At 35.5% G+C, this 21,434-nt stretch overlaps 1 protein-coding gene across 4 annotated transcripts in view; it reads right to left on the reverse strand.

Annotated features, from left to right (window-relative positions):
• The window catches only part of JMJD1C (jumonji domain containing 1C), a 346,802-nt gene that overhangs the window by 177,594 nt on the left and 147,774 nt on the right, over nucleotides 1-21,434 (reverse strand). For all 4 annotated transcript variants that reach the window (XM_044755764.2, XM_014833340.3, XM_070488619.1 and 1 more), the window contains exon 2: nucleotides 2,962-3,126. Coding sequence is in view for 2 of the 4 variants with exons in the window: in XM_014833340.3 (XP_014688826.1) it covers nucleotides 2,962-3,126 (165 nt within the window). In the remaining 2 variants the exon portion in view is untranslated. The remainder of the gene's footprint in view (nucleotides 1-2,961; nucleotides 3,127-21,434) is intronic.

The raw sequence follows: 21,434 nt of genomic DNA on the forward strand, positions 1-21,434 counted from the left end.
TGGCAATGATTTCTTGGATATGACACCAAAGGAACAGATAAACAAAAGAAAAAATAGACAAATTGGACTTCATGAAAACCAAAAAATCTGGCGCATCAAAAAACACTGTCAAGAGAGTAAAAAGGCAGAATGGAAGAAAATGTTTGCACATCACATCTAATAAGGGAATAACATCCAGAACATATAGTGAACCCCTAAAACTCAACAACAGAAAAACAACCTGATTCAAAAACAGGCAAAGGACATGAACAGACATTTCTCCAAAGAGGATACACAAATGGCCAACAAGCACATGAAAAGATGCTCAACATCACTAATCATTATGGAAGTGCAAATCAACACTACAAGGAGATACCACCTCACACCCACTAGGATAGCTATTATCAAAAAACTAAAAACAACAAGTGTTGGAGGGAATGTAAAATAGTATGGCTGCTGTGAAAAACGGTATAGCAGTTCCTCAAAAAAATTAAAAATAGAATTACCATATGATCCAGTATTTCCACTTCTGGGTATATACACAAAAGAATTAAAAGCAGTCTCAAAGAGATATATATACACCCATGTGCACAGCCAAAAGGTAAAAGTATCACAAATGTCCATCAACAGACAAATGAATACATAAATACAATGTGGTATTATACACACAATGGAATACTATTCAGCCTTATAAAGAAAGGAAATTCTGATACAGGTTACAACATGGATGAACCTTGCAAACATTGTGCTAAGTGAAATACGACAGTCACAAAAAGACAAATACTGTATGATTCCACTGGTGTAGGGTACTTAGAGAAGTCAAAACCATAGAGACAGTAAGTAAAATAGCGGTTGTCAGGGGCTGGGAAGAGGAAAATGGGGAACTGCTGTTTAATGGGTAGAGAGTTTCAGTTTTGCAAAACAGAATAAGTTCTCTAGATGAATGGTTGTACAACAACGTGAACTTACTTAATTCCACCAAACTTTATACTTAAAAATCATTAAAATTAAAAATTTCATGTTAAGCATATTTTACCACAATTAAAAATTCTAAAAAGTTTTAAAACTTTAAAAATTTTATACTGGGAAAAAAAAAGGAAAGCAGAAAAATATATTTTATAAGAAAATATGTCGAAAGAAGTAAGTTAGCTATTCCTTGGTGGTGGAAGTAGAATGATTATGATTTTCTACATTATACTATTTAGCATTTCCCAAATTTTTTATAATGTATATTTTTTTTTGTATAATAAGAAAAAACTTGAATTTTAACAAGACGTTTGTGTTGGTTAAGGAGTTTTGAAAAGTTAAACGACTTTCAACAGAAACAAATTTCTAAAATTATGACAAAAATTACGACTAAACAATTTCCTAATAGAAATTTTCTCCAAAATCAATAGTTTATGAATATACATTAGAAATTCATCTTGATTTTAACTGTCTCTTAGAAACGGAAAAGGTTTTCTAAAGTTCTGTTTATTCTTTAAGTATGATACTAAGGATTACTTTTTGCTATTATTGATGTTACCGCTTCCTGCTTTTGAGACTTTTCATACAAAATTCACATATATGTCAAATGACTCAGGTTTTAACCAATTTTGGGGTTAAGGTTTATAAAATCAAAAAAGTATGCTAGTCATGGTTTTAAAAAATTCATATTAACAATTCATCATGATCATTCAAAAGTTCTTAAAACCTAACAGGGATAAAATTATCTTCTTTATTTTGCTAGAGTATTCAAAGTATTCTATTAAAACAATAGCTCATGGGTATCTTTCATCTTTCCATATTATTTTCTTTTAAAGATGCCATTAATTCAATTCACTTCGTTCCCTCCCTCCTTCCCTGTCTTTTCTTTTTTATTACTTATTCGTCAAACTTTTAAAGGGTTAACTGAAAGAGAAACTCTATAAGCACTACAATTGTTAGCAAGTAAAACTATCCTTGTGGGCCCAGCCCAGTGGCATAGTGGTTAAGCTCGTGTGCTCTGCTTCAGTGGCCACGGGTTTACAGGTTTGGATCTCGGCCACAGATCTATGCATGGCTTATCTAGCCATGCTGTGTCAGGTGTCCCACACATAAAATAGAGAAAGATGGGCCCAGATGTTAGCTCAGGGCCAATTTTCCTTAGCAAAAAGAGGAGGACTGGCGGCGGATGTTAGCTCAGGGATAATCTTCCTCACCAAAAAAAACCCACCCAAACTATCCTGGTAAGTAAAAAATTTTGAAAGTATCCTTGTAAAAACACTTTGAAAGTACCCACCCTGATAATACTTGTACCAGATACCTGAAATAATGTTTCAATGGCTTTTAAAATATTTCATATTAACGTAAGAAAATTATTTCATTCAAACATATACTGCGTATCTGTTACATGCAAAGCACTCCGCCAGAAAACAGGGATAACAATGGTTAAAAAGACGCAGCTTTTTTCCTAAAAAACTAATAACTTACTTAATTAGTAAGCTTTTTTAATAAAACTCTTCAAACTAGCTGAGAATTTATTGAAATCTCTATTTTCTTAAATGGAACATTTCCTGATATGAAGTAATTTTACCTATTACCCGAACATATAATTTCACATTAAATATCTGCTGTTATCCACAATAATTCACTCAATTTTGACTAAATTTAACAAACCAAGGAAAATCATATGTTATTGAATACTTTATAACAGTATTCTCTTATCATCCAGCTACAAAGTTTCATTCAGCAAAGTAGTTTCACACTGTACATAAACCAGTCAACTATCTCTTAGTAGTCTTTAATCCAATTTATGTATTTCCCTTAATATGCTGAAAGTACTAACAAAAAGACAAAGTTTAATCAAATGCAAGCAGTATTTTGAAATTTCTGGCAGATACTTCAGAGCCTCTTCAGGAATATCAATCTATAATCACCAAGATAAATTTTAACTTCTATTCAGTTCTTGTTCTTTTAAGACAATCAACTGAAAATGCTTAATGAAATAGGAATAGGTCTTACCAATGCAGGCCACTGAATCTGTTTGCTCTTTGATCCCTGAGTCTGGCTAGGGCTGTTCCTTCTGGCCCAGATTAAGTGGTATTCCACCAAGAAGGCCGAAAAATCTTCATAAACTTTAACCCACTCTCGTTTATCCCATTCAAGATCATCAAATTCCACATATGCCTATGAAAAACAAAACATAAAACTCCATAAGAAATACAGTGTGATATTTTAAAATATAAGTTATGAAGTTGAATCAGAAAAGACATTAGCAAATTTATTATTCAAAGTAATATTTCTCCGAAAATCATTATTTAACTAACTTCTCTTAACCTCTGTAAGGGGGTACCTTACAACTCCTACTTATTTTATGACAAGAAGATAAACCATAAGTTTATTAAGAAAAGCAATTTATACAATGTGGGTCAGTACAGATTGGCCAATATCTACTAAAGACATACTATAAAGAACTCTGTCAATACTGGTGATTCTAGAAGCAGAGGTAGGGAACCATTTTCTGTAAACAATCAAATAGTAAATATTTTAGACTTTGCAAACCATATGGTCTCTACCACAACTACTTCTGACTTTGTAGTATGAAAGCAGCCACAGAAAATATGTAAACAAATGAGGTTAGCTTTGTCCCAATAAAGCTTTAACTCAAAGACAGGTAACAGTACAAGGATAGTTCAATGTATGAAAATTGATCAATGTAATACACCACATTAACATAATGAAGGAAAAAAACTACATGATCACCTTAACTGATGCCAACAAAAGCATGTGACAAGTAACACCCTTCTGTGATTTCCTCAAACTAGGAATAAAAGAAACTACATCAACATAATGAGGATTATATTCACAAGCCCACAGCTAAAATCATACTCAATGGTGAAAGACCGAAATCTTTTCTTCTAAAATAGGAACAAGACAAAGATATTACATTTGAAAAACCGAAGCTGACTCTTTTATACTCAGTCATTCAATCATTCAACCCCCATCTTACCCCATTTTCATCCTTTTTCATTCATTCCCTAAAATTATCTCTTCACAGACCCTACTCGATTATGAGTTATGCTGGAGGCAGTCTTGTTCTTGTCTTTTTCTTCCACCTATCTTCTGCTCCATTAGACCTGAAGTGTTTGTTTCTACTTATTTAATCCTGCTTGTTCTTCTGGCCTCATTTGAGTTCTTCCAGGACATTTTTTAACTCCCACTTCGACTCAAACTTAGCTTTGAACTCCTACATAGCAGTTATTTTTCATAAAATTTATATAAGTATATAATCAAATATTGCCCTATATTCTTCAAATATAAGAAGAATATCTTCAAATTATGGATGCAAACTAACTGAGGGTAGAACTGTTACAGTGTCCAATACAGCGCTGCATACACACAGTGTTTGGTAAATATTAAATATTTCCTCACTCTTGCAATCATGGACTTTTAAACATGGAGGCAAAACTGGTAAAAGACATGTTTGATTTTGAGGTCTTTGCGCTGCTGCCCATTAGGAAAGCTAGTTAGATGCTCTTACCTGTTAGAACTTGCAAAAAGGAATACACTGTTCAAGGAGTTAACTTCTGCTCCTAGTTAGCCATACCAAGTCAGGGCAGGAGTCCAAGTCAAGGAAGAAGGCAACAAGACTGTTGGCTTCTTCTAAAGATGCATCCTTAGGGGTTGAGCTGAGGTATATCTGGTTTGATGCAAAGGTTTTAAACTATACCCATTTCTCCACTACTTAAAATCTTTTAAAATTCCCATATTTAACTACTAAATTGTGGTATAAAAAGGCTTTTGGAAACTCCAGAAAAGTGAAGCAGAGATAATGCTCAGGAAAACATAGCGCTATCTTTGTTTTCCCCTCATGGACAGTAATATGGTCTTGTTGACAAAATGTTTCAGTCAAGAACCTAAAAAGCCAAGGTTTGTAAAAACGTCCCTACCCTAAAGGACATAAATTCAATGTAAATTCTTCCAAATGCAAAGCTCTTAATATAAAATTAAAGTTTTCAGCATGAAGTGAACTTTCTAAACTCAAAGCTCATCTCGCAATGGACAGTGTCACTGGCAGATTTAGAAATCTGCTGGGACCTTGGGGACAAAAGCAAAGTAAAATTAGACATGCTGCTGCTGCTGCTGCTTTGCTGTGTAGCAAACTTACCTCAGATTATCAAAAACAATGAAGGATTTGGGATTTGCCTGGAGAGGGAGGGAGTGAGGAAGGGTGCGAAGGAGAGACCGGAAGGAGGGAAGCAGCAAAGGAGCACGGGAGTGAGGGAAGGAGGGAGATGCTAATAAACTGGCCTGATACCGTTTCATGGATTCTGCCAAAAAGCATGAGACTCCCAGGACTTTATTACTTAAAGCAAAAGCTACTTATTACTTAAAGCAGAGAATCAGCATGTTGCTTGTGTGGGCTTCTCATGCCTCCCCAGTCCCATGGAGGGATGCAAAGGGCCTAGGATGGACATCTGTGTACTTAGAAAGTTGTGTTACAGAAGATGAGTGCTCTCTTTGAGGAGGGCTTCTCACTTTTACAGTAAGTGTAAGAAAACCTGCTCTTTGTTTACGGTAAGTTATTACCTCATCTCTCATTGCTGCTCACTGCAAACACAACTCTGAGAACTGTCCCAGGTAAAGAGACGTCAGGGTTTTGCATTCTTGGCATATCTGGCAAGAACATGCTCAGTGCCCATGTTAGATTACCTATACAAACACAGATAAGATTTTGTATCTTGGCTAACTCAATCAGTAACTAATCTAGCCTTACAGTGTATGGGTACATATGTGGGGTGAGGTTTGGGGAGGCGTAGTTTTTCTTCTCATCAATCTGCAAACCTACATAAAATACTGTATATTCTTACTTGGTTGTCTAATTATACATTACTTTATATTAACTCCTTCCTCATTCACCTCTCTTGAGTCTTTCTGTCTGCTTCATTCTGTCTTACTAACTAAAATACAAGATCCTTGAGAGCAAGGATTAGTACACCTTCACCATTTTGCATCTCTAGTGCCTGGCACACAGTGTCTGACAAACTAAGCGCTCAGCAAACGTTTGTGAATACCCAGCATCATACAAAAACACATCACAAGTACAAATAAATGGCTATTTTGCCAAAGAAAAAGAAAAAAAAGTCCTGAATGGAACATGAATACAGTTACTCTACTAATTATTTACGGCACTCAAAATTATGTAAAAGAAAGAAAAAGATTTCACTCAGTAAACACTTCTCATTGCATATTAAAGGCAATTATTATGAACATTGGGGATTTAGAAATAAGAGATATAAAGAGTTAACAGCCATGGATACTCCGGTCATTACCATAAGAGTGGAATATGACGGTGAGAAAAAGGCTAAACAAAATAATCATTAAAAATAATTATTTTATAGTGAACATGTGATAAATACTTTTTTTAGCCAAGATATTAGGAAAATGAATTCTAGGAACTGGTCACTAGGTAATTACAAGACTGTCACATTTCTCTTCTAATACATGTCTCCTACAACAGATGTCAACATGCACAAATTCTCAGTTTTATACATGTGTAATAGCAAGTACTGAAAGAAAAGCTGTCAGATTGTCAGAGGAACCATTGGCAAGAAGAAAAAAGTATAAGTGGCAGGTGCAATTCTGTTTCTGCTATTTTGCCCATTAAAATTAACTTAACCTTTGAACTTGCCAAACACAATTACTGCTTACATGGAAAATATCTCTTTTCTTCTGCATGGATTGATTGCTTCAAAGTCGCAAATGAATTTTCGTCACTTGGCTTGGAGACCTATACTCAACTTACATATATCAAAATAACAGGATATGAAAGCTAAGAATTATTACTTTGGTCTCAAATGTAATTTTAGCTCTGCCACTTCATTTTAGGACCTCTACATAAACCACAATCTTTATCTGCAATGTAATACTGTTAATCTGGAAAAAATGTGAGAACAGTAAAAATATTAGCTACATAAAAGTCTACTAATATACCCATTTGAAAAGATATTTCAGATTAATATGATGTATACTTTTTGAGCTAAAATTCATCAATAATTATCACACAATTTTTCTAAGACCCTAGGAGAATCCCTTACTTGTCTAGAACTATAAAACAATGATTAATAACTAAGAAAGCCCCTATTATATTCAGTGACTATGAGAAAATTATAATCATACAAATGTTTCTACTGCAAAATCATGTGATGAAGACAAATTTAGTTATTTTTACCTTGGTTTCAATAATAATATAATAACAAATTGATATCATACCAACTTGGTGCAATATGGACCTCATCTTTTTATGTACTCTAAAGTAAGAGTGACCTGTATGATGTCACGTGAGAACTGTGAAGATTTCTCAGGCTGGGTTCTGTCAAAATCAACCAGTAACCATGGGCTAAAACTACTTAGCCTCTAAGAATCTTTCATGTTAAAAATAAAAGCACTAGGGGCCGGCCCCTTGGCCAAGTGGTTAAGTTGGTGCGCTCCGCTTCAGCGGCCCAGGGTTTCGTTAGTTTGGATCTGGAGCGTGGACATGGCACCACTCATCAGGCCATGCTGAGGTGGCATCCCACATAGCACAACCAGAAGGACCTACAACTACAATACACAACTATGTACTGGGGGGCTCTGGGGAGAAGAAGAAGAAGAAGAATTAGAAAAAGAAGGAAAAAAGAAGATTGGCAACAGATGTTAATTCAGGTACCAATTTTTAAAAAAATGAAAAAATGGAAACATATGGAATCATCATTTTTTTATACATACATAAGCATTAGGGAAGGCAAATAAGTCATAAGCAAAGTTCATGAACTAATAAGTAACAAATGTCTAACTTTATCAGAGATCTTCTCAAGGCTTTTAATATGCCAGTGTTCACTGTGAAATATTAATAACAGAGTTTATACCATGAGATTTTCTCCAATTTATCTGTCCATAAAATCTTCTATTATGGGATGGTTAACAGAGTATTATTCTATAAAATAGTGATATGGAAATAAGCAGACTGGTTTTTCTGCAAGATTTACCTATCTACAAATCTATATAAATAATTTGATAATAAGAAATCAAATGTGCCAAAACCTGGTCATCACTGCCCAAATATTCAAAAATTTAAATATGATATTAAATTAATGGGGTTTAAAGTATAATACCAGTAAATCTAAAAATTTTTCTCTGAAAACATAAATATTGCCCTATGCACCTTTACAAAACCAAAAACATTTAACCATGGCCTAATGTTCATATATGTTAAAAATCAGATTATCAAATTAAAAATGTTAATTATGACAGATTTAATCTACCTCCCTCCCTAAAGAGTAAAGCACATTTATTTCAAAAGATATACTGTAAGGAGATATTTTAAATAAAAGTAAGTTATCAAGGATCAGCCCTGTGGCGTAGTGCTTAAGTCCAGTGTGCTCCACTTCAGCGGCCCAGGTTTGCGGGTTCAGATCCTAGGCACGGACATACACCACTTGTCAAGCCAAGTCGTGGTAGCAACCCACATGGAAAATAGAGGAAGACTGGCACAGGTGCTAGCTCAGGGCTAATCTTCTTCAAACAAAAAATAAAAGACGAAGATTGGCAACAGATGTTAGCTCAAAGTGAATCTTCCTCACCAAAAAAAAAAGTAAGTAATCAAATAGAGGAATATGATAAATCAACAAAGTTTAAACAATGTTTTTATTTTTACTGGCTTAGAATTGTATTTAAAATAAGTTTTCTAGGTTATTATAAAAAATTCTGAAAACAACAAAATTAAAATCATTTCATGAATTTAGTTAATAGCTAAAACGAAAAGACAATGAAAAAATTTCATAAAAATTAGATAACAAAACAAGGCCATTTGCCTCTTTTTACTTTAATTTCACTTGACACAAAAAGTAAACAAACATAACCATAATTTTAGGTCACTACCAAAGTTTACACTTTTTATTAAGTGTCAAAATTAATACGCACTCATGAACTAGCCCAAGCTTAAACAGAAGTAATACAGCAAGCAACAATCAACAATTCTAAGAACTATTTTAAAGAAAGTGGTTGATCTTAAAAAATAATGAACTCAAAGTTTAGAATTAAACCTGAGAAACCTTCTGGCATAATCCAAGGTATAAACGGTTTAAAACAATGTACTTCTGGATTCATGATTTTGAACTAAGATTTAAAATTACATTTTCTTAATGGATATTGAGTTTTAAAATTTTCTGGAATTGACTGTCTCCTTTAGTTATACAGACCAATAACATTTAAATGACATCAGTCTTTACAGGCACATGGGGAGCTCAAAGATATAGGCCAGGCTCACACAGTGCAGGTGCTATAAACTGGCATATATTTCAAAACAATCTGATGTCAGGAATTCACAGACAGTATTCTCTTCATTTATCCAGAGGTCACTTACTTACAATTCTTAGCTATCAGCTGGATAGCCAAGACTTCAGAAGCAAACACAAACAAGTGTTTGAACAGCCATAATGGTAATTGTCAAAGATCCAAACACTAAAGTGGAAGACCCCCAACTCCAACAAAGTCTGTGAAGAGAAAAACCTTTGATAAACACTAGGCTGCAAACTTTGTAACAATCCAGGAAAAAAACCCCAAAGATGAGAAGCAGCAAATAGAAGGAGAGAATAAATTAGCTATGTAGGATAGACATCCTTTGGGAGCTTAAGGAGTATTCACTTCGACCTTGGTCTCACTGTAGTTAATATGGGGTTAAGGGAAGGATATAGGTGAATAGATATAGAGTTGGGTTTTTGCTTTACTGACCGTTTTCATTAAATATAAAGAAGGTAAACGGTACCTTCTCTGGAGATAGTATCTCCAAAGTAGTCTCTCTGGAGATCAAAGGGCAAATAAGAAATACGTATCTTTAAATAGATAACCAGCGTCCATCATTGTTCTCTGTTCCCCAACCTTGGTTAGTGGACAGAAGGAGAAGAATTCTTTCAAACACGTTAACAAGGACATTTATTTGCCACTCCCATCATTAATTAGAATACGCAATACAGACAAAATTAAATTAAAATTCAACTTTTTAAAAAGTATTCTTATTGTGGTAAAATATATATAAAATTTGCTATTTTAAACCATTTTTTTCCTGCTTTTTCTCCCAGAATCCCCCAAGTACATAGTTGTATATTTTAGTTGTGGGTCCTCCTAGTTGTGGCATGTGGAATGCTGCCTCAGCGTGGTCTGACAAGCGGTACCACGTCCACACCCAGTACGTGAACCAGCAAAACCCTGGGCCGCAGAAGCGGAGCATGCGAACTTAACCACTTGGCCACAGGGCTGGCCCACGTTTTAACCATTTTTAAGACTACAATTGAATGGCATTAATTACATCCACAATGCTGTACAACCACCACCACAATCTATTCCCAAAACTTTTCATCAGCCTAAACAGAAACTTTTTACCCACTGAGTAATAACTCCCACTGCCGTCCTCTCCAGTCCTTTGATAACTTCTAAACTACTTTCTGTCTCTATGAATTTCATAATCCAGATATTTCATATAATAACTGTACCTTTGTGTCTGTACTATTTTACTTAGCATAAGGTTTTTAAGGTTCATCCATGTTGTAACACATATCAAAACCTCATTCCTTTGTTTTTGGTGAGGAAGACTGGCCCTGAGCTAACACTTGTTACCAATCCTCCTCTTTTTACTTGAGGAAGATTGGCCCTGAGCTAACATCTGTGCCAATCTTCCTCTGTGCTGTATGTGGGTTGCCGCCACAGCATCACTTTGATGAGTGCTGTAGGTCTGCGCTAGGGATCCAAACCCACGGACCCTGGGCTGCCAAAGAAGAACACACCAAACTTAACCACTATGCCACCAGGCCGGCCCCAGAACGTCATTCCTTTTTATGGCTTTCTAATATTCTATTACATATTACATACACTACATTTTATTTATCCATTCATCTGTTGATGAACACTTGGGTTGCTTTCACCTTTTGGCTATTATGAATAATTGAAAATTGGCATATAAGTATCTCTGACTTCCTATTTTCAGTTATTTGGGGTGTATAAATCCAAAAGTGGAATTGTTGGGTCATAGGGTAAATTCTACGTTTAACTTTTTGAGGAACCAATAAACTGTTTTACATAGTGGCTACACAATCTTCCATTCCCATTAGCAATGTACGAGGGCTTCAATTTCTCCAATCCTTGCCGAACTTTTTTTTTAATTATAGTCATCCTAGTAGGTGTGATAAAATTCAACTTTTTAATAAACAAATATCATATTCTGTGTAGTTACATTACACTTAGGCAGCCCTGGTAGTCTAGTGGTCAAGATTCGGTGCTCTCACTGCTGGAGCCCCAGTTCATTTCCCCGGTCAGGGAACCACACCACACATCTGCAGTTGTCATACTGTGGTGGCTGCATGTTGCTGTCATGCTGAAACCAGTATTGCAAATACCAGCAGAGTCATCCATGGTGAACAGGTTTCAGCAGAGCTTCCAGACTAAGACAGACTAGGAAGAAGGACCTGGCCACCCACTTATGAAAAGACTGACCAGGGAAACCCTATGAATAGCAGCAGAGCATTGTCTGATATAGCACCAGAAGGTGAGAGGATGGGCAAAATGACTGGGCAGGGTACCACTCTGCTCTACACAGGGTCACCAGAAGTCAGAATTGACTCAATGGCACTAACAACAAAAATATTAAATTTACCATGGTGAACTAAAATTCTAAGTAGAATTCTGTAGATGAGTCCAGTACCTATTCACACCTGGACAGTATATTACTAGAATGACAATCATAACAAATAAAATTAAAATACATATTGTGGCATATAATTCTAGGTTCTAAAAATTCTCAAGTAGTTTGGAGATGACAGGGATAATCACTCACCTCCCAGGAGGCATTCAGATCATTATCACACATTACCAGTCTTATCAATAACGGTAATAAAGGCAACACCAGTAACAACAAAAATAAAAACAGCTGGCACTTCATAGTGCTTACTTTGTGCCAGGCACATATATTAAGCCATTTCATCATCACAATCACTCTGTAAGATTACTTGTATTAGTGATAATGGTAATAAAAGTAACACCAACGACAGTAACAACAGAAGCAGCTAACACTTGAATAGTGCCTACTATGTGCCAGGTACATATATTAAGCCATTTGATCATTATATACACCCTGTAAGTAGGTACAGTTATTATCAACTTTTTCAAATGTGGAAATTGAGATAGAGAGAAATTAGCTGTCCAAGGTCAAGCACCTAGTAAATGATGGAGTCAATAAAAACAGTAAAATAGCTCATAAGAGGCCTAACAGTCACAGCAGCATAGTCCCTACAACCTGGCACACACACCATGTGATAAATCACTAAATAGATAGGGATGTTTGGGTAGCTGACTCCTTTGTGGCTTAAAGGTAGAAGAGCATACACTTAAAATGACCTTAAGATTTTCCACATTGACTCTGCGAGTTAGAACTCTATGGGGCAAAATATGAAAAAGGATCAAATGAAGACAGGAAATAGGAAAAAAAGAAATCAAGCTTCTTTCAATATTTGTATTGCTTACTCCTCCTCCTCTTTATGAATGACTTATCTAATAATCTCTTTACAAGATTACTTGGTGAACAACAAGATGTATCAAGAACTGCAAATAATTCAAAGATGCTTAAGTTTCAACTACCTTCTTTACATCTAATTAAAAAGAATTATATTCCTGTCATGTCACCTAAGTTCCATATTACATTACAAAATTCAATATATATACTATTATCTTTTGGATAAATTACATATAGTATTTAAAGTAATATCATTGAGGATGATAAGTGTCTTAGTCTGTTGGGGCTGCCATAACAAAATACCATAGACTGGGTGGCTTAAACAACAGAAAATTATTTTCTCACAGTTCCAGAGGCTGTAAGTCTGAATTCAGGGTGCCAGCTCGATCCACTTATGATGAGGTCTCTCCCCTTGGGTCACAGACAAGCTGCCTTCTCACTTTGTGTTCACATGACCTCTTCTTCATGGGAGCAGAGAGAGAGAGAAAGCTCCCTTTGTATCAGGGTATCTCTTCACATCAGGGCACTAACCCAATTGTGAGGGCCCCAGCCTCATGACCTCACCTAACCCTAATTATCTCCCCAAAGACCCCATCTCCAAATATCATCACACTGGGGGGGTTAGGACTTAACAAATGAATATGGGGAGACACAAACATTGAATCCATAATGATGGTAATGATAGCTGCAGCTAAAATTTGAGTGCTTACAATGTGTTGGGCAAGATTTTACACAAGAGAAAACTAAGGCATAAAGAAGTTGAGCAACTTACAGCTTTTAGACAGTTATTTAAATAATGATACACAAATGAAAATGGCTAAGTTTAGAGTTTTCTATTTTTGGGGGAGCACCAGTGGACAGACTAAAAAGTGTTTAGTATACTTCAGTATACTTTAAATGAATTTCAATCTTTACTTCACACCATATATGAAAATCAGACGCAAGTAGCTCATAGACGTTAACATAAGAGGTAAAACTTTTTGAGGAAAACAAAATTTTTGTGACTTTGGGTTAGGCAAAGAAATTTTAGAAATAACTTCAAAAACACAAACCATAAAAGAAAAAATGTGATAAATTAGATGTCATCAAAATTTAAATGTTTTTGCTGTGTGAAAGACAATGTTAAGGAAATTAAAAAGGTAAGCCATAGACTGGAAGAAAATATTTATGAATTGTGTATTTGACAAAAAGACTTGTATCCAGAATATATAAAGAACTTTCAAAATTCAACAAAAGGAAAACAAACCAATCAAAAAACATGGGAAAAGATTTGAACATATATTTCACCAAAGAAGATATACAGACTGCAAATAAGCACACGAAAAGATACTCAAAATCATCAGCCATTAGAGAATTGCAAATAAAAACCAGAATGAGATGCCATCACACACCTAACAGAATGGCTAAAATTTCAGCCACATGAAATAAAAACCTGTGTTTATACAAAAACCTGTATGTGAATGCTTATAACAGTCTTACTTTTAATAGACAAAAGCTATCAACAACACAAATAAGGAATGGATAAACAAACTATGGTACATCCATATAATGAAATACTTCTCCGCAATAAAAAGGAACAAACTATTAAGACATGCAACAACATGAATGAATCTCAAATGCTTTAGGATAACTGAAAGAAGCCTAACTCAAAAGGCTATATACTGTATGATTCTATTCATATGACATTTGGGAAATGACAAAACAAGAAGGACTGAGAATTGATTATTAGCTGTTCAGGGTTAACGTAGAGTGGGGAGGTTTTGAAGGTTTGAATACAAAGGAATGGTAGCAAAAGGAAATTCTGTGGGGGAATGACTGAACTGTTCTACATGTTCACTGTAGTAATGATTACACTACTACGCATTTTTCCTACCTCACAGAACTGTTCACCAAAAAAAGTAAAATTCATTCAAATTAAAAAACAACAACTCATAAGTAGAGAATTTAACTGAAAACTAGAGGTGGAGGAATGAGCATGATGAAACACCATGCCGCTCCTTTCTCCCAAAGGCAAGGATGCAATAGTACCATACTTATTTTGGATTATACTATAAAGTCTCATATGCCCTTTGGGGAAGGATAAAAGAATGAAATGGGAATCTCAAATGTAGGCTACATTCTGATATGCTGGTGGGCCAAAAAGTTTCTGCAGTCATACTACATTATCACGGCACAGGTTGATCCCAGGATCCTTTTTCCTTGAGATAGAGGAAGCAAGAACCCTGTAGTGAGTCCTCTGGCATACCCACGTCCATCCTTCCATTTTCTTGCTTTGAAAAGGCAAATGTGGGCATAGAGGTGGGGTGAGGGAAGAGCTCTGGAAACAGTGACAACCTGAGATTACACACACACACACACACACTCTCCCCAAATGCCATATAACTGGTAAAGTTGCAACTTCTGTGGAAAAAGAAAGCATTAACAAAAGAACATGCCCTAAAATGAAAAGGACATAAATCTCGGGTCCTAGAAAGTTTAGGATATGGCACCTTATTTATAAGCTTGCAAATGTTTTGTTTCCAGGGAGCTCTTAGAAAGGATATCCCTATTTTTTAAAGAGAAACTGATACCTTTTCACAATAGGCACAAGGGGGCACTGGAGCACAGAATATTAGGTATGTCTTATGATACACCTAAGGACTTTCCGTAGGTTCAGCAAATAGAAAAAAAAAAAAAAAGAAAGCAACAGTTGGTACACATGCATCTCAGTTTCACAGAAATTTCTGTTTTCAGTTGAAGATTTTTCAAGACCGGATTCAATTGTAAGCATTTTTTCAACGAATTCATCAACCAAATTTTTTCCTTCTATCAAACCCTATTTTACAGGAAATGTTTCAATCTCTTACTTCCTATTAGGTCAATTATAATGCTTGAATTTAGTAAAAAAACCACAGAGTTCTTCAAGTGAATATCACTATTATTTACTATTGTTCTTCACCACAAGAGAGTGAAAGCTACAAATACTTAAATTCATAAATAATTCTTCAACTATTTAGTATGCTAGATTACTGCCTCTGATTTTGGATGTATGAAAAGCTACTTTGAAAAATCTAATTGTCCTTTTTTATTTTCAACTTTTCAGTATACAAACAATAACCTAATGGATTCCACCACGTGCCCAGTATCCAGCTTCAACAATTTTCACCTCATGGCCAATCTTGTTTCAACTGAAAAAGTTACTAATTCTGTAAAATTATCCATTATCAATCAGTATTCAAGTTTCCCAGCTGTTTTTCTTTTCGGCTTGTTCAAATTGAGATCCAAATAAGTTCTACATACTGCAACTGGTTGACATGATTCTTACATGTCTTTTTATCTATAGATTCTACCTACTCTTTTCCTCCTGTAACTTTTTTATTAAAGAAATCAAGTCATTTTCCTACAGAGTATGCAATGATCTGCATTTTGCCAACAATACCCCTGTGACATTTTTAAACATGTTCTTCTGTCCTTGTATTTTCTAAAATCATTGAACCTAGAGTTTTAATCAAATACAGAATTGATGGAAAAGACAACCTCATGCGAGATTTTGTGTTCTTCATTAAGGGGCATTTATGTACTGCCTCATCTTTCTGTGACAACAGCAGCCAATGATGTATATTGTCTAAATCCAGTACTTCACTGAGAATCGCAAAAAGTGATATTTTAATTTTACCATTCCTTTACCATTTACTATCTGAAATATGTCTGTTAAGTGAAAACTGTCCTCATTAAATCTTTGGTTTCCAAAAGGCAGTTTGTTTGAAAAGGAAGGATAAATAATTAAATTTTATGAGTTTTTGAAATAACGAGTTGGTACTCTAACCTCTCAAAATGGTAAACAATTAGAGTTTGTTTTTCAGGGGAGAGATCATTATAAATTCTTGGATTTAAAGAAATGCAGTATGCTTCAAATCACCACAGTTGTTATTCCTATCACTGTCAAATTTTCCCATCTTTGGCCAGTGAGAGCCCAGGCCTTCAATTAGTTTCTGATTATTTTAGACATGACCTTAGTAGTCTTTGATAACTTCCTTGCTTCTAGTATAACAAAATATCCCAGGGTCTCTTGTCCATCTCCTGCCCTAGACCTGAAATGACCCATATATCCAAGGAACCTGGTCCTTTTCAATGGGAAATACCATTCAGAGACAACACTCTGGGTTCTAGGAGTGCTCGTTGAGTTGATCACTTTATCTAGGCCTTTTATAGTGGTCAGAATTTGTATGACTTTATACTGATACTTTCAAATAAAATTCAACAGGTTTTTTTTTTTTAAACTTCATTGATCTTCTATTTCTATCTCATTTCTCCCATACTGAATATCCCGTTATACAATGACACTGACATAAATTCATTTGCTTTGTTGCATAATACACATATAACAGTCTAGGAATAATCATAGTAACATGATAATTAATGTGGGGATAGCTTTATATATGCTAAATCGTGTGTTTCACAATAAATCCAGAAGTATGACTGAGGATACAAATGTATACCAAATAGCATTCACAGTTGCCAAAGAGGCTATGCTTTCTATAGGCCAAAGCAAAAAATAATGAGTTAGTATTCACTGTGTGACATAAAAACAAGTCCTTAATTGCACTGCTACCATTGAAACAAGAAATACAGTCATTTAATTTGAAGTCCTACAACATGGCTTATATACACTTTAGTATCAGCTTCTACAACAGGCTAAGACAGGTACAAATAATCTGTGAATTCACCTAAAGGTAAGTTTAGAGCAGTGCTGTGTTCAAGAGAAACGAGATGGGCTACAAATGCGATCCAATATGTAACTTTAAATATTGTATTAGCTACATAAAAAGTGGAAAAAAAAAGGGTGAATTTTACTAATATATTTTCAAAAATACCTATCAACAAAAATGTCATTTCAACATGCAGTCAACAAACTGATGCAATATTTTACATTTTTTTATTTATACTAGGTCCTCAAAATCAATGCGCATTTCACACTTAAAACAGATTTCAATTCAGACTAGCTACACTGCAAGTGCTCAACAGTCACAAGTAGCTAGTGGAATAATGAATGGAGTATTCCTTAAACAATCTGCCATAATTTTTTCTTGCAGTTGGGCTTTAATAAAGATTGGGAGTTCTGTTGAAACCTAGAGAGAGGATATTTTATGTTACAGCATAACCAAAAAAAAAAGTGTATCATGTAGAAGGCAGGGCTGAGTTCCTCTTATCCACAGCATGTGTTTGAGTGAATGACCATCTTATCTTGACAAGAAAGTAGACAGAAGGTCAGAATCAAAATCTTCCATAAATGATTTCATCTACTCCAACACAAACATAAGTAAGCAATCCAAATCCCTAGGGACTATGCCCAAAATTCTGACTACTAAAATGTTAGCCTACATACTTGCCATACAATCCAGTAATTCTACTGCTAGGTATCTACTAAAGCATATGTCCACACAAAGATTTGTACCCACGTGTCCAGAGAAGCATTATGCAAAACTGCCAAAAAGTTGAAACAACTTAAATATTTGTCTATCATCTGGTCAATGGATGAACAAAATGTGGTAAAGACATACAATGGCATACTGTTCAGCAGTCTAAAGAAATGAACTACTGATTTATATACAATAACATGGATGAATCAAAAGTCAAAACTATTTTGACAGGCAAGAGATGCAGGGTCAGAAATGAGGATTCAAGGCAAAAGGACACAAGGGAAATATTTGTCAAAATGTACACTTAAAATAGCTAAGTTTTATTGTGTAAAAACTGTATTTCAATAAAGATGGTTAAAAAACGGAACTAATGTAGAGTCAGAAAAAAAATTTAGGCTGGACTATTTTCAAAAGCTAACCCAACATTTACTTTAGTCATCAAAGTAATGAAGCTTCAAGGTAAACCTTTCAGACAAAGTAGTTGGAAATTTTATCATTGACCTTTAGATTGCAGACGGTGGTTGATTCACTATTTATCGATTCATTTCTCACTGTGTTTTACATGCAGTGGGAACTTTACAAATGCATTATTACATTTAATTTGCAAAACAACAGTTGTTGTCAAATACATCCTCTCATTCTACTTTCACCATAACGTTATGAAGAAAAAAAGATAGATATCATCTTAACATATGAGAAAACTGATATCACAGAGGCTAAATTTTGAAGGTTCTTCATAATAAGCGTTGGGACTAAAACTGAAAATGAGACCACTGATAAAGAGTCTAGGATGCCTTCTACTACACTTCATAGTGATACTATTTTTAGAAGGAAGATTTACATGAGCTCGTATTGTTAGCTTTTCAATTCAAACTGCTATTTTAGCTATTCAATACACAGGTTATTTCAACTGTCCGGATTCCCATTCAAAATTTTCTTGCCGCTCCTTCTTTTGGCAAAACATAAAATCCTTTGTTCTATCAACATCTATTACTGATACTGAAACGTAGCATCAGTAATTTACAAATCTTTGAAAAATAATGCCAATATACGAAGAGTTCCAATTCTAGCAAAGTATGAACACATCATACTTTTCATGGCTATTCTTGAACATCAATTCTGCCCCATAACATTTTAAAACATAACTCCTGAAAACCTACCACAATGATCTCTGGAATAACACCAGCAAAAATCCACCACCTCAACCTCTTCTCTGAATTTTATATCCTTTGCCTTCTTCCTTTAAAGGAAAGGAAGAAAGGACGTGTCTTCAAAGACACTGTTTTTTGCTGACACCTTCTCATGACTATTTTCCCTCCCAGATCCCTTGTACTACCGAGCTTCAGAGTTGGAGTAGCTTCCTCTTTACTATTCACTGTAAAGACCATTCTCCTTCCTTCATCATAGATCCTATCTCAATCACTCTCTTCCCCTTCCCTGGTTACATTTTCTCCATAACCTCAATTTCAAATATTTCACTCCTGGAACACCACTTCCTATGTTTCCAGCTCATTCTCTCATATTCTGGCTTGACCAATAGCTCAAACACAACCCAGAACCTACAACTTCTCACTATTGTTCTATTAAACTACAGTTCTATTGTAAAATACATCAAAGTAGAAAAGCAATCTGCAAAAAATGCTAATGAAAATTATCTAAGAGTGGTATACTGATGTTTCTTTGTTTTCCTAAATTTTCCAAGAGTAAACACATATACAACTTTTAAAATAACACTAACAGGCTTTTTATTTTGTTTTGTTTCTTGGTGAGGAAGATTAGCCCTGAGCTAACATCCGTTACTAATCTTCTACTTTCTGCCTGTGGAAGACTGTCTCTGAGCTAACATCTGTGCCAATCTTGCTCTGTTTCGTACGTGGGACACTGCTACAATACGACTTGATGAGCGGTGCATACATCCACACCCGAGATCTGAACCCGCAAACCCTGGGCCACCAAAGCAGAGCATGCCAACTTAACTATCATGCCACCAGACCAGCTCCCTGAAAGTTTTTTTAAAAAATAAAAAAGTTAATGGAAGAAAATTTTGTTGTTAGTGCCATGGAGTCAATTCCGACTCCTAGCGACTCTGTGTAGCAGAGCAGAACCCGGCCTGGTCTTCTTGCACCATCCCCTTATCTTCCGGCTCCACTGCTATTCATAGGATTTTCATGGCCAAATGTTTCCAAGTGAGTGGCCAGGTCCTCCTTGCTAGTCTGTCTTAGTCTGGAAGATCCTACTGGTATTTGAAACACTGGTGGCATAGCTTTCAGCATCACAGCAACACACAGCTGCCACAATATGACAACTGACAAGACCGGTGCGTGGTGTGTTCCCCTGATCAGGAAACAAACCCAGGCCATGCCGGTGACACTATCAAATTTTAAACACTAGACCCAGGAAGAAAATTACCTTTAGATAATTATTCTTATCTTTCTCTCCAATTCAGTTATTTTTCCTTTAAACCATTTCCTAATTTCACTGGCTAAATTTATATTGAGATAGCTAAGAATGGCTTAAATTACTAGTTATTCCTCAGTATCCCTGGGGGCTTGGTTCCAGGAATCCCCAGATACTTGAGTTCCTACTTGGCCCTCTGCATCCTTGGGTTCCACATCCACGGACTTGACCAACTGCAGATGGTAAACATAGTAAAGTCCTCTGTCCATATTTGCAGGGGATTGGTTGCAGGAACCCCCAGGGATATCAAAATCCACGGATGCTCAAGTCCCTCATGCTGTATAAAACAACATAATACAGTGAATACTCTCAGCCCTCTGCATCCCTGGATGCAAAACTCGTGGATATATAAGGCCAACTGTACATATCTGTGGTTGGTTGAATCCAGAGATGTGGAACCTGCCGATAGGGAAGGCCAATTGTACACAATGGTAGAAGTGGGAAGAGGATGACAAGGATGTTATGAAAGTCTGCCCAAACTAAAAGACTAGAAAAAACAACAACAACAACTCAGCCAAATCAACATTTATAACAGGGGCATTAAAACAAATGTAATATTGCTTTTTTAAAAAACCCAACAGTGCCTACTATTTCCCTAAAACAATGTTAACTGTTTCATGAATTCTCTCATTTCGTCATTAGGACATCCCTATAAATTATGTACTGTTAATTTATTTTAAATGAGAAAGCAGGATTAGAGGATTAATTAACTTGCCCAATGCCACATAAATACAAACGATCAAAACTAGAATTTGTATGCAATCTGTCTCCTTTATACAACAATACTCAGCAAGCAAAACAAAAAAATCTTGTAAAGCAATGATAAAAAATGCATTCATGGCGCTGGCCCAGTGGCGTAGTGGTTAAGTTTGCACACTCCGCTTTGGTGGCCCACGATTCACAGTTCTGGATCCTGGACATGGACCTACACATTGCACACCAAACCATGCTGTGGTGGCATCCCACATACAAAACAGAGGAAGACTGGCAAAGATGTTAACTCAGGGACAATCTTCCTCACCAAAAAAAGAGAAAAAAAGCATTGGCAATGTAACTTTTATTAAATCAAGATGTATATTATTTTCAAGTTTGGAAAA

Source organism: Equus asinus, chromosome 2, assembly GCF_041296235.1.
Source record: "Equus asinus isolate D_3611 breed Donkey chromosome 2, EquAss-T2T_v2, whole genome shotgun sequence".
Lineage (NCBI taxonomy): Eukaryota > Metazoa > Chordata > Mammalia > Perissodactyla > Equidae > Equus > Equus asinus.